The 26,249-nt window shown below is 42.7% G+C and overlaps 1 protein-coding gene across 2 annotated transcripts in view; it reads left to right on the forward strand.

Annotated features, from left to right (window-relative positions):
* The window catches only part of ANKRD50 (ankyrin repeat domain containing 50), a 45,011-nt gene that overhangs the window by 824 nt on the left and 17,938 nt on the right, over positions 1 to 26,249 (forward strand). The window contains exons 2-3 of one of the 2 annotated variants that reach the window (XM_081208047.1): positions 1,261 to 2,527; positions 22,999 to 23,228. In XM_081208047.1, the coding sequence (XP_081064173.1) occupies positions 2,049 to 2,527; positions 22,999 to 23,228 (709 nt within the window). In that variant the 5' untranslated portion in view covers positions 1,261 to 2,048. Of the gene's footprint in view, positions 1 to 1,260; positions 2,528 to 4,027; positions 4,078 to 22,998; positions 23,229 to 26,249 lie in introns of those variants that run through there. The other variant, XM_081208048.1, reaches the window with a different exon arrangement.

Below are 26,249 nucleotides of genomic sequence, written 5' to 3' on the forward strand. Positions count from 1 at the left end.
TGTATGAGTGGCAAAGGTGAAGAAGGGGCCAGCGCGCAGCGTCGTCGGAAACCCGGGCGGGGATTGCCCGAACTCTCTCTTTCTCTCTCTCTCTCTTTGGGTCTGCGAGTGTTTGAAATCTGAACCCCGCGAACGTGGGAGTGGGGGTGGGGAGGCGTGCGATCCGAGTTGGGAGCCTGACCGGCGGGCGGAGAGGAGCGAGGCCGCGGCGGGACGCCCTCCTCCCGGAGCATGCAACTCCCGTGCAGCGATGGAGGGTGGGGGCTGAAGCGATCGGAGTGGCGGGCGGGGATCTTTGTGCCGTGGAGCGCTGCTGCGTGCGTGTCCCCTCCGTTGCGGTGGGGTGGGCGGAGGAGGGAGGGCGGGCGTGTGTCTCTCCGGAGCGGAGGATCTGGGAAGCGAGCAGGCGGGCCAAGCGCTCTCTGGCTCGAGTGAGTCCGCTTTTCCTTGTTTCCCATTCTTTCCCCCTAAGCTTAGACTTCAAGGCTCTGCAACCGGGGAGGCTTCCCTAGGGAAAGGGATCGTTGCATCCTGCTGAACCTTCTCCTCTCTTTCGGCTATCGGCTGAAACGGGAAGCCCAGCCGTGCGGGACGCCCGAGGGGGGGGGTCGGGGGAGAGACAAAGCCGAGGACAAATGCAACGAGCGCGTCGCTGGCTGCTGGATCCAACCGCGGGGAGCCGAGCCGATGACAGCGACAGCACGCTGCCCAGCAACAATGCCGGGGGACTTTTGGGGTGGAGGGGGGCGGGGAGAGAGAGAGAGAGAGAAGACGGTAAGTGGAAACGTGGCTCCTGTCTTGCTCCTGATGCTCCGGAGCCCTGAACAAAGGCGGCTGTGAAAAAGCTGGAGGGCGGCAGGACCAGTAGGCATAATAGGAAGCAGGTACAAGGGAGATTCAGATGACCAAGTTTTTTTTGGGGGGGGGGAGAGGAAGGAGGAGATAGGAGAGTCCTTGGATGAATATCAGTTTTCAGAATGGGATAGGGGGCTCTTTTGTGGCTTCAAGGTCACATATCTTGCACGAAAAGGGCACAAATGTGAATCTAGGCAGTGCTAGTAGGGCTTTGTTGGGGTTTTTGTCCTTTTTTTGCTCCTCCGATACTAAAAAAAGCAGGACATAGTGTGCATAAAGTGAATTCTTTCTTAGGCGGTTTCTTATTTTTGTGCCCTAATAAGCAACTGGCTTCAGTTGATTTACTTAAGAGTGGAATACCCTGGTACATGTCAGCTAACAAGTGTTTGTGGTGCTTAATTTCAGGTCTGGGGCAGAGATGGGAGTGTTTTGACATCTGCAGTTGAGACACCTGGAGTGTGAGAGTAGACCATGAGACTGCAAAGAAAGCACTTGCTGAATGTCTCCTCCTGCGCAAGAAGTTTGAGTGTTTCCATCTCACTGGAGACACGGTGCGTCATAATTTGAAGGGCTTCCTTGGACCACAGAAGCTTGCACAGACTCCAGTGAACCACTTCTCGATAAACAAGGCAGATCCATGCATTTTCAGTAAACATTCACGGAACAGAAAAGAAGCCGTTTTTTGACAAGAGTCACATCTTGATGTGGGCGGCGTTTTGAAGGGGGTTATAAAAGCCACATATTTTGGAATGACTGGAAACCTAGAGAGGCACAGAGAACATGCAGGAACCGTGCGTGTTAGCAACTCAGCTTTTTTAGATGTATCATCTGTATTAGAGGGAAATGCAAACACTATAAGCTGCAGCTGTAGCCATGGCATTGCATGACCTTTTAAGCCATATGAGAAGTATTTCTGAGCCTTGGTATCAAACGTAGCTTTATTTCTAAATCGGATGATCGGCAATACACCATGTGCTAATCAGGAGAGCATTTGGATGGAAAGATGCCTCTTCGGCTTTGCAAAGATGCTACTGGCCATTATGTGAGGGGATGAAAGGTTCGCGGATTGCGTTGCCCAGTGACCAAGCTCCATGCTGCGCACGTGTCGACTTGGATTTAAGGACCTGCCTTGAGTGCAACTTTTAAAGATGTGCTGTCGTTTCTGACCTGTACCAGAGAAGAAAGTCTGTAAAATGGCTCAGACCAGCTTGCTGCAGGGGAAACAGTTTTATTGTAGAGAGTGGGTTTTTCACAAGCTTCAGCACTGCCTGCAGGAAAAGACAAGCTGCAGCAACAGCACTGCCAACAAACCATCCGTTGTGCTGAACTCTGGGACTAATACTTGCGTCGTCCCTGGCAAGGGAGCTGCCTGGGGTGTGTTGCTGGTAGGAGGGCCGGGTAGTGGCAAAACAGCCCTCTGTACTGAATTACTGTGGCCGAGCTCACCTGCCAGTCTGCAAAGGGGTTTACATCACCAAGCCCTGGCTTTCCACTTCTGCAGGGCTCAGGACTCGGACACTCTCTGTGTGGGAGGCTTTATCAGAGGGTTAGTGGCCCAAATCTGTCGCAGTGGACTGATTCAGGGATTCGAGGACAAACTGAGAGATCCTGCTGTTCAAAGTCTCTTGCAGCCTGGGGAGTGCGAGAGAAACCCAGCTGAAGCATTTAAAAGGTAAATCAAACAAAAAAACACCCACCCTGTATCTGCTTCCTTCATATCTCCTGATCAGATAAAAACACAGCCCACCATAAAACAGGTAAAACCTATCTCTCACATGGTATTGTCTCCCTGCATGAATTGTTCCAATGGCCCGTATGGAAAATACCCATTTATAGCAGATGCTGCCAGACAAGATATACTTGGAAACACATTCCAGGTTGGCATCTTCCAAAGATTGCATAGTAATTGGAAACAGAGGCTTTAGAAGGGGCAGGAGGAGGGAAATAAAGTGGAAGAGGTTTTTTCTTTTTCATATAACAAAAAGTAAACTGATTCCATGGTTGTATTGACAAGAGGCCCTGATTTTAAAGACACAGGTTTTCTTGCTAGTGTTGTGAACTACTTCTGACTTGGAACTTTTGGGGAAGTCTAGAAACAAGAGTATCAAAAACAAAGCACAATGTGTGAGGCTGTGGTTGTTGAGGGATTTAATCAATTTAGTTTCATCTTGGTGATGCCATGAATTACTTCCAGCTATAACTTGATGCCTCTAAAAAGATTAGGCTTTATGCAACATGGGAACTCCTATATCAGTCAGCATAAAAAAAAGATTGAGCTCCCCCCTTTTTTTGGGGTCCTTTACTATGAAATGAGTGCACAACCCTAGAGTCTGGCAAGACTGGCCCGAACGGGCAGGGGTACCTTTACCTTACTATGATACCTTCCAGGTCTTGTACCTGGGAAACAATAATTGAACTAGGATTTTGAAGGAGGTTGAAGAGCTGACACGAGAGTTTAACAAGGGTTTCATTTTCCCATGTGTGAAGCCTTTCCTTGTGTCTAAAACCTGAAATCATTCCTTTGGGAAAATAGGAACAGAGAAACCTGCAGGGGGAGAGAAGACAGGAGAAGCAATGCCTTGGGAATGTGTGAAAAGAATAAATGCTGCTCATGAACTTGCCAAGCTCATCTAATTAGAGTTAATTTAGTATGCTGTCTGTTAAATAAGCAAGGCTGACCTAATAGGGGTTTTTTTAGGGGTTAGTTTCTCAAGAGTATTTTATGAAAGCTGAAAGTTTCAGTGATTATTTTAAAAAGTTCCAGCGGTTGTCCAGTTACACTTATTTCGTTAAACTGTTTCTGTGAAATAGGTGGCTGTGTAAATAACCACACAAAGAAATGCATTCTTGATTTGAGGCCCAGCACTCATAATTTAATAAAAGCTGTTTTAATAGTGGGTGAATGCAAGTCATTATTCACCAAGTGGCACCTTAGCATGGTATGTATCGAATGTCTAAAATGTCACTCTGATGAAAGAGAACTTTACTTTGCATCAACACCTGATCAGAAATCCAGGAAAAGTAGTATCCTCCTTACTGCAGGCTGGTTTACAAAGGTGGTATAGGCCAATGGTCACAAACATGGTACTTTCCAGGTGTTTTCTATTATAGCTGCCATCAGCTCCAGCCAGCATGACCAGTGTTGAGAGATGATGGGAGATGTTTGCCAGCAGCATTGGAGAGCACCATGTTTGCTGGTATTGCTGTCACTGAGTTACTGTGGTAAGAGGTTCCCTTCTGTGGCTTGTGGGTAATCATCTAACTTAGGGCAGTCCAACTTTTCATACCAACTGGGTCACTTTGGACTACAATTCCCACCACTCCTGACTATTGGTCATGCTACCTAGAGTTGATGGGAGTTGTCATCCAAAACATCTGTTTGGCAAAGGCTGGTGTAAACAAATATGGCAATTTTCCAGTGTTCATATGCTGCATTGGAAGTTACTTAATGGTGTTAAAAGCCTGTTACCTTTGTCTGCATTTTCAGGCTTCTTGAGGGATCCTAATTTAGTGCTATAAAAAGAGAACACTTCACTTGAATAGGAAAGGCCAAGGGGGATACTAGCATCCACTGTTAAAATGGAGGCAAAAGGGTATATTACCATAGCTAGTATTTTAAGACACTGGTAAGAGGTAGTTCAGTAGACTGAGGGGGTGGAATATAAAGGTAAATCAAACTCTTCCCCCATCTCTCCCATTTTATACTATTCTCAGTAATTGTTTATATTGGTTCTATGTCATATCCAGCCTCAGCCTTACACTTAGAAATCCCTTATGTACCGTATTTTTCGCTCTATAACACGCACCCAACCATAACACGCACATAGTTTTTAGAGGAGGAAAATCCGTAGGCATGCCACCCGTAGGCATTCCCTCCATAATACGCACAGACATTTCCCCTTACTTTCTAGGAGGAAAAAAGTGAGTGTTATGGTGCAAAAAATACGGTAGTTGATTCCAGTGGTTTCATGTGAGTTGCTCAGATTGGGCTATTAATGGTTTCCCACCTGTAATTATCCACCTGTAGTTTCCAGAAAACTGGTTCAGTTTTGGATGGGGTGAGGGGCAGTATCACTTTTGGGTGGAAACATCTGCCAAGTTGTTGGGAGCTGTACCACAGAAATAGAACCGCTGTGCAGAGTCGCTAGGGAGCAGCTGACTCCAACACTCCTGTTTACCTTCTTAGTCCTCCTCCTGTTCAAGTGCCTGCTATCTCGCATTCCTATGTCTAGAAGTATCTTCCACTCCTCATTTGCTAGGCATTTCCCATCTGTAACCCTTTTCTGAACCATTGTAGAATCACATTACTGTTCTTCAACAGTTCTCTTGGAAAGTGACTTGCTACTTATGTTTATGCAGCACCTAGCACGCTGGTGCTAAATGAATGTCAAACAACAGCAGTACATTCTTCTGTTCTGTTGCTTTGGTTAAATTGAATTAGAAGTGGAACCTTGTCCATTCTGCAAGGAATTATGCAAGTTTTCAACTCTGCTCTTTAATATTTGGATAAAACAGCTGCAAGCCACGGTGGGATGAAAGTAGCAGTCATTGCAGCAGCTTAATAGCATTGGTAAGTAATGATGAGGAAGCTAATTTGAGAGCATCTATGCCTAATAAAACATGAGATGGAGGTTATCATTGTTTGAAACCCTGGAATTTCAAGGGCTACAGTCTCTCTAAAAGCTAAGAGAAGCATCTGTTGGCTGCAACTATTACTCAAGTATAAGTGCTGTAACAGCATTTTTAAATACCTGTAAACAAAGCTGCAGCTTGAAGCTCTGTTGTTGGAATGCCTGTAAAAGTTCTTTCGGGGGGGGGAGCACATACTAAAAATGAAGATTTGAATCTGGTTACATTGAAAACAAGAATAGTATGTGTTTTGCACAGACTTGTTAGAAACCTGAAACTCGTGTGCTTTAAAGTCTAAATATGAATAATGTCACAAACAGCATTTGTTAGGGGATCTCAAAGTATGGAAGTATATGAAGGAGGCAATGGATGTTTGCACCATAATGGGGACTGACTGTCAAATGTTTTACAATAGTTGAATTTGATAGCCCAACTCTCTGGGCTGGTTTTCAGCCACGTGGAAAGACAGGATTTACTGCAGCTTTCTTGATAAGAGACATAACTTTGGACTCTTTTGAGAGAAAGTTCTAGGGATTTCGTTGTGGCTCTTAACAGTACTTGTGCATGACAGTGCTAATGTTCATAAGCATCTCTTAATCATATGGAGAGACTTCATACCTGAATGTTTGGAGATCCTGTTTGATAGGTCTAATTCACCTAGCGTAAGACTTCCAGCTGTTTTGTTGTGTGTGGAGGACCCCCACATGATCATGTTTCAAAAGCAGGCCTTGTACTGAGGAGAATAAACTGTGTTTACATGAGTTCGGTGTCTTTTCTCACTTTTTTTTTTTAGAAATGGTGGAAATCATTGAAAGCCATTCTGCCTTTTGAGAAAATATTGTAGCCTCAACTCTTAACTTGTAGCGCTCTCTCTCTCTCTTTTAAAAAAATAAACTTCTATTAAACTTGGATGTAAAAAGGTTTCTTTTGGAATGGACACCAGTGTTAGGCCCACAGGCAGAATGTATAAGGCTACATGCAGATACAGGATTGAGCCTGTGTATTGCTAATTGAAGTTATTTGACTCTGAAAGGATACGCACTACTTTAAATACTGTATGTGCTTAGGACATTTGGAGAGACTGTATGTATAATACTGTAACAGCTTAGATTCTGAACCTGTTTAGGGCCAGCTGGAAAAGGTGGGTAGTTAAGTATCATGACTGTTGTGGAACAACTGAGATGCAATTTGCCTGGAAAAAAACAAACTCTCTTGGAAGGAATCCGAAGGACTTGTGCTGTCCTCAAGAGATGCATGCAATCTACCCACAGCTGTGACAAGATGCTTCATTTGCACACCTAATACCTCCATAAATATACTTCTGAAATGTGTTTTGTGTTCTCAGTGGTCTTTAACATATAGACAGCATATGCCAAATATACGATATGGGTCTTAAGGTGAGCAAATAGTCTAGGCTTTGCTTTCCTGGTCATCAGCTGCAGAGGTGCACTTGAGCCTGAAAAGCAACGAACCTGGGGACAAGAAGAGCATCTTTTGCCTCGACACTGCACACAAACAGCATCTTCTATCTCCTGTGCACATAAAGAAAGCAAAGTATTTTTATTTTATTTTTTCATTTTACCTGCAATATTTGCCTCAAGCTGCTGCTGGTGGTTGTGGGATTGGAAAATGAGTGTCCCAACTCCTGTTGTGGTACATTAGTAAAGGTAAAGGGACCCCTGACCATTAGGTCCAGTTGTGGCCAACTCTGGGGTTGCGGCGCTCATCTCGCTTTATTGGCCGAGGGAGCCGGTGTACAGCTTCCGGGTCATGTGGCCAGCATGACTAAGCCGCTTCTGGCGAACCAGAGCAGCACATGGAAATGCTGTTTACCTTCCCGCCGAAGCGGTATTTATCTACTTGCACTTTGACGTGCTTTCAAACTGCTAGGTTGGCAGGAGTTGTGGTACATTACTTTTCAGCAATTCACCTTTCCTGCAGATCTACTTCTGCAGTCCAGATTGCAATATATATCCTGAGGATGGGTGTGTGTGTATTTTATGTATACCACATAGGTGGATTTATTTATTTATTTGTTTATTTAGGGGTTTATAGATTTTTTCTAAACAGTGTTGAAGAACTGTGCTGATAGGGTAGATCTCCAGATTTGTACAGGTGAGCTAATCCACCTGCTGCATGTGAAGGAGGAAACAAAAGCTCCCTTGGACAATCTTGACTCAAGAAAAACATTTTTGTGTGTCTTAAAACATTTAAGGACTGTACTCTTGAAGTTTGAGTAAAAGCTGTCCCTGGACTCATGCCAAAGAAAAATGTGGCTTGGTGCATCTCTGTGCTCTGAAACACATCAAGCTTGGTGGCACAAGCCATGGAATGCTATAGCTCAAAGGTAGCAAATGTGGTGCTCTGCGCATTTTTGAACTACAATTCCCATAATCGATGTTCACTGAGGCTGAGGGGAGATGGGAGCCCAGAAACATGTGGAGGGTGAATTGCAGAATTTTGCCACATGTATACAAGTTAGGCATCTGGCTGTAATTGTGCCTATGCGTTATAGCTCTACAAATGTTATCATATCAAAAGCCTTATACGGATTCACCTTTGGTGTGAAGCAAGCAAATCCTTTGGTAATCATGCTGCCTTTGTTCATGGTACAAAAGAGAAATGTCTGTTACATTCTGCCTGAGGTATATGCAAGGAGAGAGGTAACAGAAAGGGGAGGAAATGTTGTCTGGAACTTCTTGTCTATTATCTGCTCCCTCTCCATCTGTAGCAGAGAAGGGAGCTACTTCTCTAGCAAAGGTATCTGATGAAAGTCCAGGCAAATAATTGCCTGTTTGCAGTGCACAGAGGTTTTATTTGCATGAAACATCTCATGTTGTCCTTTCCCAGTCTTTGTTTTGTGTGTTTCCCTTTGCCTCCCTTTCAAGCCTCTAAGCTTCAAAGGCCATGAAAATTAAATTTTAATAGACTTGAACACAGCTGCAAAAGTGCATCAGATTGTACCATCCCTAACAGCTGTTCATGAGTTTCCAGAAAATGCAAGCCTCTTCAAGCAGGTACACATCAGAGTAAATTAGGCATGCCATGCACCCTACTCCTATGCATGTTTCCTTGGGACCATTTTAGGGGCGGTTGCTCTCAAGATTGTAATTCAAGATGGTTGGAGCAAGAGTTTATAACTAGCAGTTTAGCCCTAAGGTGAATCCTATTGATTGAATGGAACTTGCAAGTAAATGTTTTTTAGGATTGCAAACATAAGTTCCTCAGGGCAATCAGAAGAGTCCGCTGGTTCAGATCAAAGGAACATCTTGTGCAGCATCCTGTTCTCATAGTGGCCAACGAGATGCCCGTAGGAAACCTGCAAACAGGACCTGAGCCCAAGAACATTCCTCCACCCCTCCCCTCCCCAGCAGTTTCCAGCAACATTACTGCCTCTAACTGTGGAAGCAAATCATAGTCATCATGGCTACTATGATGTTGCAACAGAATCCATGATCTGGACCTTGCACACAACAGAAATGAATAAGCTCTCCACCACAAGAATGAATTTCAGAGCTTTACTGGAAGCATTCCCCAAAAGTTACAAACAAATGTTACAAGATACAAAGTAACACACTGCTCTTAAACAATCAAGGAATTTTGTCCTCTTTTCTTTTTAGTCCTTAATTTAGTCCAAGAACTTTCTTCTCTGCTCCCAGAGAGAGATCCTAATCAACTTGCTTTATCGCCCTCAGGTGTGCAGTACATATCTTCCATTTCTGTACTGGTGTCTTCCTGTCTCTCACACCTTCCAACTTCTATCCTTATCATTTGTTGGTACTTAAGTCCTGCAATCCCCCTTTATTTCAAGAGCAGCTTGATGTGGAATACAATAGGCTACTCTTGGACTAAGCTTTGAGATAAAAGACAACCTTGAAGCCAGCGCAATATCTGTTGAAAACAAGGGGTTAAATAGTTGGACAGTATGCCTTCTAGTATAGATTTTTATATATATGGTAGAGAATTTGTGTGGCCATTGGTCTCTTTGGGCTTTATACAATTTGTGCATCACTGGAAAAACCTGGAGCTCCTCCTGCCTGTGGTATGTTTGTGGGTGACCTGCTCAGATATCAGACCAGCATTTGCTTGGTAGGAATAGAGTTGAATAGGAAACTTTTGATATGAACAAATTGATCAAAATGCATCCACACACTGTGGTCCAGATTAAAACATAAAAGTTGATTTGCCATAACAGCAGGTGCTGTTAATGTCTTTACAGTCCTCTATGTACCTGTGTGATTTTTTATTATCCCTTGACCTGGTGATCCCTATATATATATGTTGCTGACAGTTTTTGATTGTCTTGTGATTTAAGCATTGTGGCCAAAGTTTTAGCTAAATGGTTATTGCAAAGGTTTTGCCTTGTGTAGGTGATGGAAGGGACTGAGTGTTAGTTTGTTATAACTCTTAGTTCTAAGCTGCATTTAAAAAGGTAAAGGACCCCTGACAGTTAAGTCCAGTTACAGATGACTCTGGGGTTGTGGTGCTCATCTCACTTTACTGGTCGAAGGAGCCGGCATTTGTCCACAGACAGCTTCCAGGTCATGTGGCCAGCAGGACTAAGCCACTTCTGGCAAACCAGAACAGTGCATGGAAACGACGTTTACCTTCCTGCTGGAGCGGTACCTATTTATCTACTTGCACTTTGACGTGCTTTCGAACTGCTAGGTTGGCAGGAGCAGGGACTGAGCAATGGGAGTTCACCCCGTCGTAGGGATTCGAACCACTGACCTTCTGATCTGCAAGCCCTAGATGGCTAATTTCATGACTCACTTTACCAATGCTTATGTGACTCGTACCATTATGCTACCTGGTTGAGGGTGGGACTGCAACTAAAACCCCTATGGCAGTGCTAATGTATCTCAAGTTTCTAGCACGAAGAAGTATTATGATGATGATACACTGGAGCAAGTTTAAATTGGTGAAGCAGCAGTAGCTATGATGTTGGGGAAAGAAGAGAGAAACAATGGAGTTGTGGGCGCAGTGAGGAAGAATCAGAAGTGGCCAGCTCAGTCTAGATCCCCTTCTTCTTTGGCATGGTTGCACCTCTCCTCTCCATCATAACAGTGCTAAAGAATTTAGCTGCGGTATATAGTCCTAGAAGTCAGTGGTAACTAGGGATTTCTGTTCCAATCCGTCTCTGTCACAATCAGTGCTGTTTCCGTTCTCCTGCAATTTGATTTCTGCCAAATACAAAGTTACTCATTTCATTGTCTGCTATTTTATGTAATTTTCAAATTTAAGACAATTAATGATGTGATTATTTCCACACCCCTCATTTCATTGCAACCTGCCACACAATGGCTGTCATAGATGACATCAGGTGTAGGGTGATTGGGTTTGACTTGTGAGGATTTGCCTCATGGGCCAAATTAGGATTCCTGTTGGGTCTAGTTTGGTCTGGAGGTTCTCCAGTCTTGATAAAACAGGCTTGTAAGGCTTTTGTAAGGATAACTGAGAAAATATACGTTGGCACTGAACACCTGAATGTGCTATAAAGATGCTAAATATTAATGCTCTCTGTATATTATCTGGTTAGAGAGACCAGTATGACAGAAAGCAATATAACCTTGGAGAGAGGTTTACTGTCTTAATTGGAAATGGCTTGCAAATATATTGGCTCCAGAAAACACAAGTACCACCATCCTGCTATATACCTGGACTATATAGAAAATCAGTGATGTGGGAAGCAGAAGGAAGCTTGTACTGACAAAGCAGGCCTTGTCTGTCACAAAGCAGTCACTTGGCTTTCGCAAAGAATTCAAGTGTTCTTTTTTAAGAGATCAAGCATTGCAATGCTAATCTTGTAGCAGCCTGACATTCAATCAGTGAATGACTTTGTGCTTTCAGGTATGGGCAGTTTATGGCATGGACAGTTTATGACAGTAACAGCCACTTAAGTTTCCATCCTGCTGTGTGTGTGTGTGTGTGTGTGTGTGTGTGTGTGTGTGAGAGAGAGAGAGAGAGAGAGAGAGAGAGAATTATAAGTGGGTACACACACAAGTATTTTGCCATAGTCCATTCCAGAGCTAGGTGTGGTATGACAGGATTGGAGGTAGGAGATTTTGAGAGGGTGGGAAAGAAGAAAATGTTAGGCTTGCCTGCTGGCTAAATTATGTTGTAATAGAGTTAGTACTGAGGTTCCCCATGCAGCATTCCTGAGTGATACAGTGTTGGGCAGAGTAGTTTTATATGTGTCTGCTGGTGCTGTATGCGAGAGTGCTGAGAGTGAATTCCCAATTTTTCTTCTGCTCCCCATTTGAGAATCTTTCCCCTAGAGTGTAAATTGTTCTATTGAACCAATGCATTTGGGTTGGAGAAAGTGCTTTCTCTATCCTCCCCTTCTTATTAATCACCCCCAAAGGACCATTTATGTTGCAAAGAGGGCACACCCATATTGGGACTGAACTTGAAGGACGGAGAAGAGTGGGTCAGCAAATAGGCTCCAGCCGGTGTGCAGGCCTCAACCCTAATTCTCTCCCCTCCCATCAGGCCTCAGGTTGAAGGGAAGCAAGTGGCATCCCTCGGAACTAATGGTCATTTAACCCACCGAGGGCTTGTATTTCCTATTTCATCTTATGTCTACCCACCCGCCTCCTGTCTTTGTTGATGGAGGTGATTGTTTTTGTCACTCTCAGACTTCTTAACTGTTCCTTACGTCATTCTTTTCCTCTAGGAGGACTTGGTTGTTGTTTTTGCTTTTCTAAGAAAAACAAAAAAAACAAAACACCCAGAACCAGAAAGGAAATGCATACTTGGCCAAGCTCCAAAGTATACAGAGCCCTCTCTGCCTTGTCTCTGTCCCAGTTTGACTTCGGCTCCGCTTCTGATCAACACAAAGTTAGAGGGAATGAATATGATTAAAATAAAGTTTGGAAATTATTTGTCGAAAATGTAACAAGGATTTTGGCCAGTTGCTTGTTTTATTCTTGCCCATGCTTTAATGGTTGGGGCACATGTGGTTTGTTTTTGTTTTTGTTTAAAATTTATAGTATCTCCTTTGCATAAGCGATAGCATTCTTACTCACGGCTAGATTTCCCTCCTTTAAATATGCTGCACTAGATCTGAGGCAATAACCTAATTCCTTTAGGATGACTTTTGCTATTTCAAAATAATTGAAAGCTGTTGGTGTGTGTGGGGGGGATAACTCACTGGAAGAAATCCCAGTAGAGAAGCCTGAGGCGTTAGAGGAGTGGGAGGATGTTGGCTTTCCTACCAGGATACGCTTTCTGTCTTGTTGAACAATCGTTCTAGAGAAATGAGATGCTATTACTCTGTCACTGGGTTTCAAAGCATTACCAGCATGCTCACACAAAAAGGCTGTTTTTAAGCAAATGTTTCCCTTGTTTCAACTCTTTGTGCTTCATATTTGCTGGATATTCATGGGAATAAGCAGAGAATAGTCCACTCCGTTTGATTGGGAGAGCAGTTCAGGAGATGAGTGAGACTTAGATTAATGCAAAATCTGCGTAGTTTACCACAGAAATGTGCTGCACAGACTCCCTCTTGGCCCACAGAAACTGGTATTTCAGAGCATACTACCCCAACCAGTGGAGGGAAAATATAGCCATTGTGGCTATATTTTGAGAGCCTTTGAGAGTCTTATCCTTCTTGACTTTGCCTAATTCTTTTAAAGCCATCCTGGTTCGAGGCTATTACTACATCTTGTGGAAACAAATTCCATAGTTTAATTAGGCACTGTTCAGAACCAGCTTTGGTTCTGATAAACTTACATGAGCCACCCAGGATTAAGCGACAGTTTTCTGAGTGCTGGGAATTGGGCTTACTGTATTTTCCCTGGCTGAGAAAAGCCGTCTTTCTTAATGGAATTAGACTGTAGACCGATGAACATGAAGCAACGCAATCTCTGCAGGTTTGTCTGGGCGATTTGTATCCAGGTTAAAGTTAATCCCAACCTTGCCTGACTAGACATGTCCCTTTCTCAGGGATCTCCATTATAGGTGCCCATTAGAGACCAAAATTAAGCAGATGATAGCCTTGGGGTATTGTTACCTAACATCACCAGGAAATATATCTCTGCACCAAACAAGGTATGCAAACTGTACAGAGTCCATACCTAATGCTTTTTCCCTTTGTTCATGCCAATGCAGATGTGAACACAGAATAGGATGAGTATGTCATCAAACTGTGAACCAGCTGTTCTAAATCCTGGAAGAACTAACCTTTCACCAGCCATTGAACAGTGAATGAAGAGCTGCAGACTCTACGCCAGCCGCCCCCAAACCAGTGTCCCAGTTGCCCTGAGATTGCAGAAGCAAGGGGTTGGGGATCTTTTGTCCTCTGCCACCAGCCAGACAAACCAGGTCTCCTTCGGACAGCTGAAAATAATGCCAATATATTTCGTGTCTGGCAACGTAGTGTATTCTGACCAAACTAAGCCTCCTGATGTATATTGTGCTCTAGGAGACTAAGTTTGGTCAGAATCTAGTACACACTCCCAGAATGAACACAAAACACATAACTTCTTGTAAATGAGCCACCATAGCTGCTAGAGGGCTGTGAAATTTTTGTCCCGGGCTTTGTAGACTTGGCTACCCTTGTGCTATCTGAAACCAATAGGGCACATTGGTTGCCAGATGTGATTTTTTCCCCAGCTTTCCTACCCCACTACCTAGGTTGTAAGCCACCTTGAAGATCATTTGATCAAAATGCATGAGTGTATAAATAAAATGATGGTTATCAACCTTGTTCTGACCTGTTTGCCATTCCTGCTATTGTGCTTTTCATCCTTGCCTTTCAATTCAGCTACACGTTTCTGTTCCTAATTCATCAGTGCATTTATTGGCTTTTGAAAATGAGCCAGCCTCACCCTTTGGAGATTCTAGTTGTACCAAGTGACAATTTTCTTTCATTTTTCCAGGTTGCAACATTTCCCCACTAAACTACGTGGTCTGTACATTTGGCACAAGGAATAACTTGAACAAGTAGGAGTGAACTAGATTACTTCATAATCCACACTTTAACAAGAATTCTGTTGTTTTGAAGCAACAAAGTAAATAACTAAGTCATAAGCATTCACAATTTATATATGTTTTAGATTGCAGTTTTTTGTTGACTCTCTATGACTCCTATGTCAGTAATGGGCTTTTTTGTCCCTATTGTGTTTATTCATGAGCAACTCTGTGTTGCTTGCCAGGAGTCACTTACCCCAGACCTCAAGTGACCCATTGCTGAGTTGGGATTTGAGGCCTTGCCATCCAGGGCCAGCACTGTATCCAGCTGGACACAACTGCTTTCAGTATGACTTAATGTCATGAGAATTCGCCCCTCCCCAACATCCATTGCTTGGATAGATATAAACAGCTTAAAACGCAATGCAGAGAAAATTGAACAATCTTTCTTTCAATTCATTTTGGTGTTCTTAACTTGCTTTGTCTGTCATTTTTACTAAATCTCCAAACCCAGACTTCTGGGACTTCCGAGAACTTTTTGCATTAAATCACTAGTAGGACTTTTGGGGGTAATTGCCATATAAAATATGCGCTGGTGGTAGCACAGGTGGAACAGTGCTATTTAAAAGTCTTCCTTTTCCTCTTGCAATCATGCTATATCTAAGAGGCTGAAGACATAAATTGTGGAATAGATTTTGTTAACAGCGTTAGTGTGATTTATGCCTCAGCTTTTGGTGCTGAGGTGAGTCACTTTGTGACAACCCACTACTTCAAAGGAGATGAGAAAGGAATCAGAGGAGGAAGGATGAATGGCAGAAAGGAGCAACTTGTCCAGGGGCAAAGTTGGAAGGCTGAATTGTACTTGCACATAATTTTTGAAACCTGCAGAACGTTAAGGAATTAACTTTAGAAAAGCAAAAATGACTACAGCAAGATACAGTCATGGCAAACATACAGTGAACATAGGTTAATTTTGCTGTGTTCCAGTTGTTGTTTTTGACAAATAGGCAATGCATAATACCAGAAGTTAAGGGAAAGAGGTAGAAAATTGATTATCAGGGTATAGAAGGGATTGTGGGAATATAGTTGTTTTCTTTGAAATCACTGAGTGTCCTTAAAAACTGACACCAAGGGTGGGGAACCTGTGGTTCTTAAAATGTTGCTGGACTCTTAATTCCCCTCAGCTCTGCTGGTTGCAGAGTTTCACTCTAAGTTTTTGTTACTGGTTCTATTATGTATGAGTCAGTTCAAAAAGTGAATCTTTTTTACATAGTGCTCTCTCTCTCTCCTTTCTAACGGACTCGTTAGGAGAGATGGAACAAACCACCATACATGGTCGTGCTACAGACTGCTTTAGTTATAAATCAAGATGGTGTAGAGAAGGAATTCTGCTTGATTTAGCGTATGTTATGACCTAGAGAACCAGCTTGTGAGTAGAAGAGAACAAATAAGGGGGAAAGCTTGATTTTACAGAGCATGTTACCAAAAATAGAGAGGTACTACCTTTGCTATAATTTTACCATTTTAAGTGCATGTCAAAATAGTCTGTTTCTGTATTAGTACTGACTGTTACAGTATAGATTGCAGCCATTTAATAAACCTGGAGGACATGAGCTTAACATATTAATGATCTGTAAAATGATGAAACAAAGATATCTATGTCTAAAGCAGACTGTGGCTAAAGCAGCTTTATATAAGGATTCAGTAACGGTGAAAGAGGAGACACTGAAATTTCATAATTATGGTTGCTGTGTTGGTGTCCAAGTGTAAGCTATAAGATGATAGTGAGCCATTTGAACTCATTGCTTGGCTGGATTAACTAAGGGAATTGAAAAAGGAAGATGAAAGTCAGTACAGATAAATTCAGGGTGTTACATGGTGGTATGTGTGAGACCTTCCCTTTGCAGCCTTTAAAGTGCTGAATTCGTCGTTCCCATTCAGAGCACTTCTGCTGTCAAAACGACTATGAAGAAGGTCAGCGGTTATGGAAAGATGAACTACAGTGCACTCTGCTTGGCTGCTCATAAATTATAATGCAATTAGAAAAGGCAGGCTAACAGTGCAATCCTGTGCACATCTACTCAGGAGTAAGTCCTGCAGAATTCATTGGGACTTGTTCCCAGATAGTGTTTTCAATTTCACCCCCAAAAGGCCAAGCACATGTGAGCATAGGATATCAGACACTGATCTTATTTGATTCACCTGGGGAAACCCAGCCAGATGGGTGGGGTATAAATATTATTATTATTATTATTATTATTATTATTATTATTATTATTATTATTTGGTGTGTTTTTAGCAGAAGGATTTCCACCTAGAATATTAACACCTGCCACACAGGTTTATGATTACTTATTTTGAGCAAAGTTGCATTTTCTTAAACAGATAGGTAGAGTAATCCATTTGGAGTTTAGTAATGCAGTGTAGTGCAAGGCGAATGAAGAACTAAAAGCGAAGATGGGGAAATACTACATGGTAAAATCTCTTTGTAAACCACTTTGAGGTTTGTCGGTTTGTTTGTTGCAATCAAGAAGTGTATGAAATAGATAAGGAGAGAAATAAACGATCAAGTAAGAATTGGTGTCCTTCCTTCAAGTATTAGAGAATAAGTCCCACTGGATTCAGCAGAACTTCAGCAGACAAAGTTAGCGTTGCAGCCATAGTCCTTAAACCTGTTTTATTCATTCTTTTTGCTGTTATCTTTAGGAAGGAAAGTGGGGGGTTGCCAATGAAATAGCTAACTTAAATGGACATTGAGGAATTGTGCAGGATGCATGGAATGATGTCATGAAGATGAATGAAAGAAATGGAATGCAATCTAGTAGCACCCAGTGTTGTGTCATATGCTTTGGGGGCTAAAGCATATTTTGTATCAGTGGGAAAACGAGAGAGGATCTAGGGATCCTGGTGCATTTCAGGGTTACTGAACCAGCAGTTTTGTGTGGCTGTTAAGGAGACGAGGGAAATTCTTGAATGTTAGGTAGGGGTGTTTTTTTGCAGGGAAAAGGAAGTTCTGATAGCATCGTAGATGGCACTGGTTCCTTTTGAAAGCTACAACCAGTTCTTGTCATCTGTGTTAAAAAGATGCATTCACAGTCTGCTAATTCCGAAGAATGACTACAAAGTCTTGCACTGAACTATCCAGACATTGTGCAGTTTCTCTGTGGTTTTATGCTTCCCCTCAAGTGCTTAGATCAATGAAAGTTATGTTAAATTTATTAAGGTGAAAGTTGAAATATATGGAGGAAGTGGGGAGAGGTACCAGTGGCTTTACTGGAGCAAAAATAAAATAAAATGCAGTATTGTTACTCTAAACCTCTTATAAAGAATTATTGTGTCCTTTGAGGAAGCCTTTGTGAGTAGAAGTCTTTACTCTTACATTGTCTGTAGCTTCCTTTTCATATCTATCCAGGGAAATCCTTTGATTGCTGAAGAAGTGCATCCTCTTTTTATCACATTAAATTCTTTTCAGATCCGTCAAGCCTCTTCCTTGTTTGTATGATATAGATTCAGGAAAGGAAATGAGAGATCCAGGGGCAACTGTAAATCTTGTAAGTCTGAACATTCAGCGGATAACTCTGGCAAGATACTTCTCTTAGCGCTGAAATGAATTGGCAATTCAGGTGAATTCAGAAGCTGTATAGAATTGGTGCAGTTGAGCAGTTCGAAAATGGCACCAAATGTCACAAAAGAAGTGCTGCTGGAAAAGTGTATTGAGATTTCCTGTGGGTGATCTTCATTTATTTCTTAATTTATATCATTATTGATATCCTGCCTTTTCCCCTGACAGGAACCCAAAGCAATTTACAGCTAAAATAGAAACAGGTGAAACATAGAGGGGAAAGCTTTCATTTAAAAAACAACATTTAAACATTTGTACACACACAAACAGGGACGCGGGTGGCGCTCTGGGTAAAACCTCAGCGCCTAGGACTTGCCGATTGCATGGTTGGCGGTTCGAATCCCTGCGGCGGGGTGAGCTCCCGTCGTTCGGTCCCAGCTCCTGCCCACCTAGCAGTTCGAAAGCACCCCCAAGTGCAAGTAGATAAATAGGTACCGCTTTATAGCGGGAAGGTAAACGGCGTTTCCGTGTGCTGCTCTGGTGCCGGTTCGCCAGAGCAGCTTCGTCATGCTGGCCACGTGACCCGGAAGTGTCTCCGGACAGCGCTGGCTCCTGGCCTCTAGAGTGAGATGAGCGCACAACCCTAGAGTCTGTCAAGACTGGCCCGTACGGGCAGGGGTACCTTTATCTTTACCCTTACACACACAAACGTATAGATCACTACAATAAAAACAAGACAGCACTAGCCCTTTCAAGTCAACAAGGAGGGAGCCAATCTAATTCTCTAGGAAGGCAGCAGCCAAACTCTGGGAGCAGCCACTGAGTAGGTCCTGTACTGCGTCTCAACCAAACATGCTTTTGAGGGTGGTGGGACCAAGATAAAGAGGCTCCCCTGAATATCTCAGAGCCCAGACAGGTTCATATGAGGGAATATAGTCTTCTGGATTTATAGACCTATTCTGGTGAGATGAGGCTGAAATTATATCCAAATGATCAATGAGCACATAAACCAATTTGTGCTGTTTCTTAGGAACTGAATGTGTCGTGCAATTTTGATGCCTGCATGGCTAACCTGATTTACATCGGATAAAGAAAATCATGTGTAAAATATGTAGTTCAGAGACCTTCGGGTGTTGCTAGACCCCACTGCCATCACCTCTCACTGTTTGCCATACCGACTAGGGCAGCCAAAATTCAGAAGGCCACAGATTCCCATTTCTTGGTGTAGCAGTGCAGGTTTTTACCACTTGCAGGAGTGTTGGCAAAGGTTGCAGGAGACGTTTTTGAATAGCATTCTCTTGGAAAAGTTGATGCTGATCATCCCAAAATGAGCCATTCTAGGGAAACGTGTTTAGTGTGAGCTGCTGCTGCCATGAACATTTTATCACAAATTACTACACAAGCGTGAATGTAGTGGGAAGGCGGGGAAAATGAAATAAAAGGCATGGCTTGGTTGCATCTCCCAACCAAGGCCACATGATTGGCTGCTGTTTAATGGAGTTCTGTGGAGACCTTTTTGCTACATGGCATGGATGGCGGATTCCCACAGATGCAAAAGTTGGAAAAGTTTAGTGCTGTGGATTTGAAAGGAAGGCTCTTTGGTGACATATTTTTAAAGAGTGTCTGCTTAACATGAAGAACCTTTCTCATAAAAGTGTTTTTGTTATTGAAGGGAGGAGTGAAGGGTAGGAGTGATTACCTAAGGTAAGTATCTAGGGAAAGAGTAGAAACAGGTGAATAAAGAGGGGCACTGTGGGTTAAACCACAGAGCCTAGGACTTGGCGGTTCGAATCCCTGCGACGGGGTGAGCTCCTGTTGCCTGGTCCCTGCTTCTGCCCACCTAGCAGTTTGAAGCACGTCAATGTGCAAGTAGATAAATAGGTACCGTTCCAGCGGGAAGGTAAACGGCGTTTCCGTGCGCTGCTCTGGTTCGCCAGAAGCAGCTTAGTCATGCTGGCCACATGACCCGGAAGCTGTACGCCGGCTCCCTCAGCCAATAAAGCGAGATGAGCGCCGCAACCCCAGAGTCGGTTTACCTTTACCTAACAGTGTAGCTGCACATCTGAATTTGGAAGTAAAACCAGTGTTAGTGGAGATGCAGAAGTTTCAGATTCTCCCAGCCCTTTGTTCCACTCATTGTCACTCTGAAGATTGATTTCTCACTCAAAACATATAATTAGGTTTGATGGCATATTGTTTACATCTTATTTTACAGAGCTCATGATTATTTTCAAACGGTCTTCAAAATGACTGCTAACCTTCTCTAGAGATAACGAAACATTTGGCTGGCGTGAGAAGGGGGCGAATTGCCGCAGTTCATTCTGCTTTGAAACCAAGATGGCATTTTTGAAAATAAAGGGATTATTTTCTAGTCAAGACTATTTCATGGCAGGAACAGTTGCCTTATTGAAGAATTGCTGAATAGGCCTGAGGTCAGGATGCAGTTGGAAGTTAGAAAATTCTGGATGCGCTGAAGCAGACACTTAAAAGAGTCTGCTTTTTTGTGTGATATCTCCTGTTGTAATGATGCTCTAGCCTTGGGGAGTTACTGGTAGCTGTAATGTGTTGTAATGCATTCTTTTTCCCCCTGCTAGAATTAAATTTGTGTTTAAAAATCTTAGTCAGAAAGCACTGGTGGAAATGGGGAATAGCCAAACTGTTCTAAATGTGAACTGTGGTGAGTTTGCATGGAATGTGTTTTACCTTACATATGGAATGCCTTGTTGTTGTTGTTTAGTCGTTTAGTTGTGTCCGACTCTTCGTGACCCCCTGGACCAGAGCACGCCAGGCACTTCTGTCCTCCACTGCCTCCTGCAGTTTGATCAAACTCATGCTATTATTAGAAAATGATGCTCATCTATTCCATTTAAATATGCACTGATGATTTTTTTTAACCATTTCAAATAAATTAGGAATCACCTCTATGATAAAATTGGTCTTAAATAGGGACATAAAGAGCTGCACACAGAAAAAGTATGATGGAAATTATGGATTCTCGGGGGAATTCCAGTCCAAAAACACACACAAAAAGGCAAATGGTTAGTAATAGAAAATGACACTTCGGAAGTGTGTCAGGCCTTTCACTCATCTGGTCAAGTCAGTGGGGCTACATTACTGGAAGCGGTTGGTGAATCACTTCCTTGGTATGGCAAAAATGCAAGTTGCGTTGAAGGCTCTACCCACCCCCATCCCTGCCAGTTGACAAAATAGTACTACAGCCTTATTCATCCCAATAGCTGTGTTGAGTAATCAGAAGTTTGGATAATTGAACATGCTTTCTTCACTAGTTTACCAAGACTTTCTCGCATTTCATGGTGGCAAAAAGTGCAATTAGATGAGTAAGGTCTTTGGATAATGAAGGAAACATGTGTTTCAGAGGTTTGCTGTGCAGTCCTAGGCTTATTCAACCAGAAGCAAGCCCCATAGAGTTCAGTGAGACTAACTAGAATGCAAATGTATCAGGATTGCAACTCTAATATCTAATTATTCATTGGCTGTACAGTGGTACCTCTGGTTACGAACTTAATTCGTTCCGGAGGTCCGTTCTTAACCTGAAACCGTTCTAAACCTACCACTTTAGCTAATGGGGCCTCCCGGCGCTGGCGCCGCATGATTGCTGTTTTCATCCTGAGGTAAAGTTCTTAACCCAAGGTACTATTTCTGGGTTAGCAGAGTCTGTAACCCGAGGTGCTTGTAACCCGAGGTATCACTGTACAGACTTTGAGCTAGTTGTGTATTTTTTTTCTTATCTGGCATGTACTTTTTTTACTTCACACTTTACTTAAATCCCATGTATTGGGGATTTATAATTATAATTATATTCCAAGGGGATAATCCAGGTTGTTATCATGACACATCTTTTGATAAAATGCTGTCATAAAGAATTCCAGAGCATGAACACATCCTTGAGTTATTTAAGTGATTCTGGGTTTTGCCTGTTCCTTCCCACCCCATCCCCAGCCTAAGAATTTCAAATCTTGTGAGCAGAGAGAACCATGCTGTTGGGGGAGGGGAGAGCTGCCTTTTCTTGAAGGGCTATTTCTTTATTTCTGAAGCTTTCATAGCTCTGATGCTGTACTTACTGTTAGTATATGCTCTCACCCCCCAACCGGTTTGGGTGGGGGGGGGGGTGATGGCCTGCTTCCTAGCACTGATGCAAGGACTTAGACATCTACCACCATGACATTTTGCGTGGGGGCAAACGAGGTAGACAGTCTGGTTTGGTTTGGGTAGATGGCCCTGCAATATCTTGTATTCATACAGTGAATAATCATGTCGCTTCCAAGGAACAAGGGGGGAGCAAGCACCTCTGATCTTGCCAAGAGTTGCTGGTTCACCTTCAGTTCACTTTAGCTTTGGACTTAACTGCTTGCTAGAGTAAACAAACTGGATACTGACTTGAATTCAGGAATGTTATTTCAGAGATCATGCAAAGAGGCTCTTACTGGGTGGTTTTGTGATTGTGTACTGTCTCATCATGAGAGCATCCACTTGTTGCGCACTCAGCCATGGAAATGAATGGCATTCGCACAAGAGAGCAGTGCTGGTCTGTGTATCTGCAGTACCTTCTAATAGGGCTTGTACAGACCAGGAGCATTGCTGCGAATAGTTGTTACTAGAACTTTAGCTGGGATTGCGCTTGGTACTAATAAAACCTCTATTCATACATTCTGCTGGGCGTATCCAACTCCTGTTAAACTTGAAATTCCCTGTTTATGGCCATGTTGGGTAGCTGCACAAGCGTAATCCAGACGTGCTTGTTGTTGGCCTCAGCACTTGAACTGCTGCATTTGTTTACATGTTAAAAGGCTTAATCAAATATTAAAGTGGCTGCAAGTGAGTCTGCGCTCCCTGACAACACTGGAAAAAGAATTCCCTAGCGACCTCGTTTTAGTACATACTGTGAGCACCTCTTTGTGTACACGCAAACAAACACACACACGTTCCTTTGCTGAAAAACAAAACCACCCATATAGAATATATTTCTGGATTTTTATGTGTGTGTGTGTTATAATTCTCCTTTCTTTTTCTCCTTGCAGGTGCATTTTGCTGCCTCTTCTCGGAGCCAAGCCCCCTCAACAAAGTCTCTTCCTCCTTGTAGATTCTGTGGATGAGGGATGTAACATTGCAGAAGGTGACCAGACATCTACAAGCTTATCTGGAACTATAGCTGAGCTTCTAGCTAGTCACTATGAGTTTTTCCCTCCATGGTTGCTGCTCCTGTGCTCTGCCCGGAAGCAGAGCAAAGCTGTTACAAAAATGTTTACCGGTGAGTACAAATACCAGTGAAAACCTATCTGATGCTTCACTTTTGGATCCTCATGTGTCAAATCCTTTTCTGAAATGTTTTACTCATCACTAAATTCCAGCAATTAACTTTCTGGAATCTCCATTTTCTTGGAGCCTTTACCCAGTTGACAATGGTTATTGTACATAGTGGGTGTATCTACATGGATGCTGATATATTATATGGGGTTTATTGTGCTGTTCTTCCCCAGTAAAAGAGTGCATGAAACATGACAGCGTTGAAGACTTGAATCCACTATTCTGGTGTGTGTGCAGCAATTTTTTTTTCTGTCTAAAAATCTAGATTTGTCATCTTCTTTTCTGGGAGTTGAGGATTACCTTTTGCAAGCTCACTGTATGGGTGTAGCTGTATTTGATCCTGGGAGTATGCTGTTGGCAGACTATTGGGAATCTTCTACAACTTGTTGTTCCAGTCTTTGCTGAATTGTGAGCTCATTTCATCACTCCGCTGCTATTGTTCGTGGGATTTTTCTTAAACGTAGAGAAGCATAAACACTGGATTCCCAGCCTTCATGTGAAACCAGCTTGAAACCAGGCAATGAGTGGAATAAAACTGCAGTTATAATAAAGCTTTAACAGTAAGAATAAATAGATTAATAATAATAAATAGATTAATTTATTATTAATAATAAATAGATTAAAAATCCCTGGTCTCTTCACCCTTACAGCAAAGCTCAATGATGCATTTGGTTATGATAATTTGATTTCCAAAATTGATAAAGATTATTATTATTAATTTCTTAAAGGCATTAGTAATGCCATTGGCAACCTTTCTCCTGGGGCAAGCAGGGAGCTGTGTATATACACTAGGTCTGAAGTGGGAGAGAGGAGAAGGATTGAGACAGTCTGAATGCACCATAGTCAAAATCAAGAATGCCTCCCTATGTCTCTTTAGAGGAGATTTAAAAACTGAGGTGCATTTAATTGTGCGATCGCACAGTTAACATATGGTGTTAGACAGTGCTATTTTTGTAGAAAAAGAGGTGCTGGAACTCACCACAAATGCCATCCTTGTTCTCTTATAATGGCAATGGCGCCCACCTGAGTTCCAGTGAGTGCTGGCTAAAAAAAGCCTTGGTGTTAGATATGGTGAAGTCTAATGTTGTGTGCGTGAACTTCTCCTTTCTCCCCTCCCAACCTGCAGTGCCTATGGTGAGAGGAAGTTCCTTGTGTTAGGAGAAATTGGTTCTGTTCTTGCAGTGGCATCACTGGTTTCAACCATATTGTTTAGTTCGACCCTCTAAATCTCCTCTTTGGCCTCTGTGTTCCACGCCAGCCTGTCCTCCATGCATGTCACTGGCTGATTTTTTCTGTTACCACGGGACGTTGCAGGAAAGAGGGTGCAATGGTGCTTTGACTAGCAATGTCTTGAGTTGATTTGCTATCCAAAAGAGTCCTGGGCAGTCTGTTATTATCATCATCATTTGTTAAATTTGTATCCCACCCTTTCTCCTGTGGGAGCCCAGCAAAATATTTAAACGGTGCAATTTCAAATCAAATAAAAACATTTAAACGCAATCACATACCCTGACAGTTACTTATTTCACAGTTGCAAAAACCAGTATATCTTGGCCATCTCATACCTGTGTAAACGGGAATATTTTCACGTATTTCCAAAAAATCACTTAGGAGAGAGACAGGCACACCTCTCCAGGGAGAGCAATTCCGCAAACAAGGAACCACCACAAGGAAGGCCCTGTCCCGGGTTAATGCCAACTGGTTGGCAGCAATGTAGGAGTCTTGGGCAAGGCATCTGAGTGGTGAGTTGGACTTGACCTACTATAACAGAAGTTCTGGATCTATGAACGACTTTTGTCAAACTTACCTGAGCTATCATTTCCTGTATGGCAAGAGCTTTTGAACGGCACCATGTTTGAGTGAATTTCTTGAGCAGTTTCAGGTCCTTTCAGTGAAAAGTGACAGGTTCCCTTTGCTGTTTAGGCATACAATTGTACCTTGTTGATAAGCATAGTAGCTTCTGCAGGACCCACAATCAATCTGATAACAGCTTCCTTGAATGGAATATTTTATTAGCCCATGTGGATGTTTGAAAAGAAGGTGTGAACTTGAAAGCATACAGCTACTGCATTTTTGCTTTGCATCTCATTTCAGTTTTTCATCTTTGAAGTATTCTTTTTCCTCCAACTCCCCCTGCCCCCAAAGGTATGAAAGGTTACAGGAAAAAATGAATGAATTATGCTTCAGGGGCGCATCTTTCATTTCTTCAACCTTCGTATAACAGCCTCACCCACTGAATCTGGTTGCTTCTGATACTTGCTATAGGCGCATCATTCAGGGTTGGAGCTGATCTTTCAGTCTCTGATAAAAAGGTCTTGTTTCATAATTGATTTAAATCCTTTTCGCCTTCACTATTTCATATATTTCTTAAAAAATGAGGCATGCAAATTTGGTTGATTCACTTAATTTAATTCACAAGTTAATGGAGCGTGTGTAGTGTCTTGTATATACCGTATTTTTTGCTCTATAAGACTCACTTTTTCCCTCCTAAAAAGTAGGGGGAAATGTGTGTGCATCTTATGGAGCGAATGCAGGCTGCACAGCTATCCCAGAAGCCAGAACAACAAGAGGGATCGCAGCTTTTGCTGCGCAGCGATCCCTCTTGCTGTTCTGGCTTCTGGGATTCAGAATATTTTTTTTCTTGTTTTCCTCCTCCAAAAACTAGGTGCATCTTATGGTCTGGTGTGTCTTATATAGCAAAAAATACGGTAATTTTATACATGCACAATAGGCTTTTTCTTATAAGTAGCTGCAGCAGCCATGATTGCTTTCCTCTATAGCCTGAGAATAAATACGTGCATTTGCACTGTGAGCAGCATTGTCTTCTCCTCTTTCCAGTGTTTTCTTTTTTGTTCCTCCTGCTGCTGTTATTGCATAATTCTCCTGCCTTCCCTCGATCCATCATCCCCTTCCTAGATACAAAAAAGGAGGTAACATTTCAGATATGTTGCTTCTTCCATCCAAT

The sequence above is a fragment of the Podarcis bocagei genome (assembly GCF_964188305.1).
Source record: "Podarcis bocagei genome assembly, chromosome: 9".
NCBI classification, from domain to species: domain Eukaryota; kingdom Metazoa; phylum Chordata; class Lepidosauria; order Squamata; family Lacertidae; genus Podarcis; species Podarcis bocagei.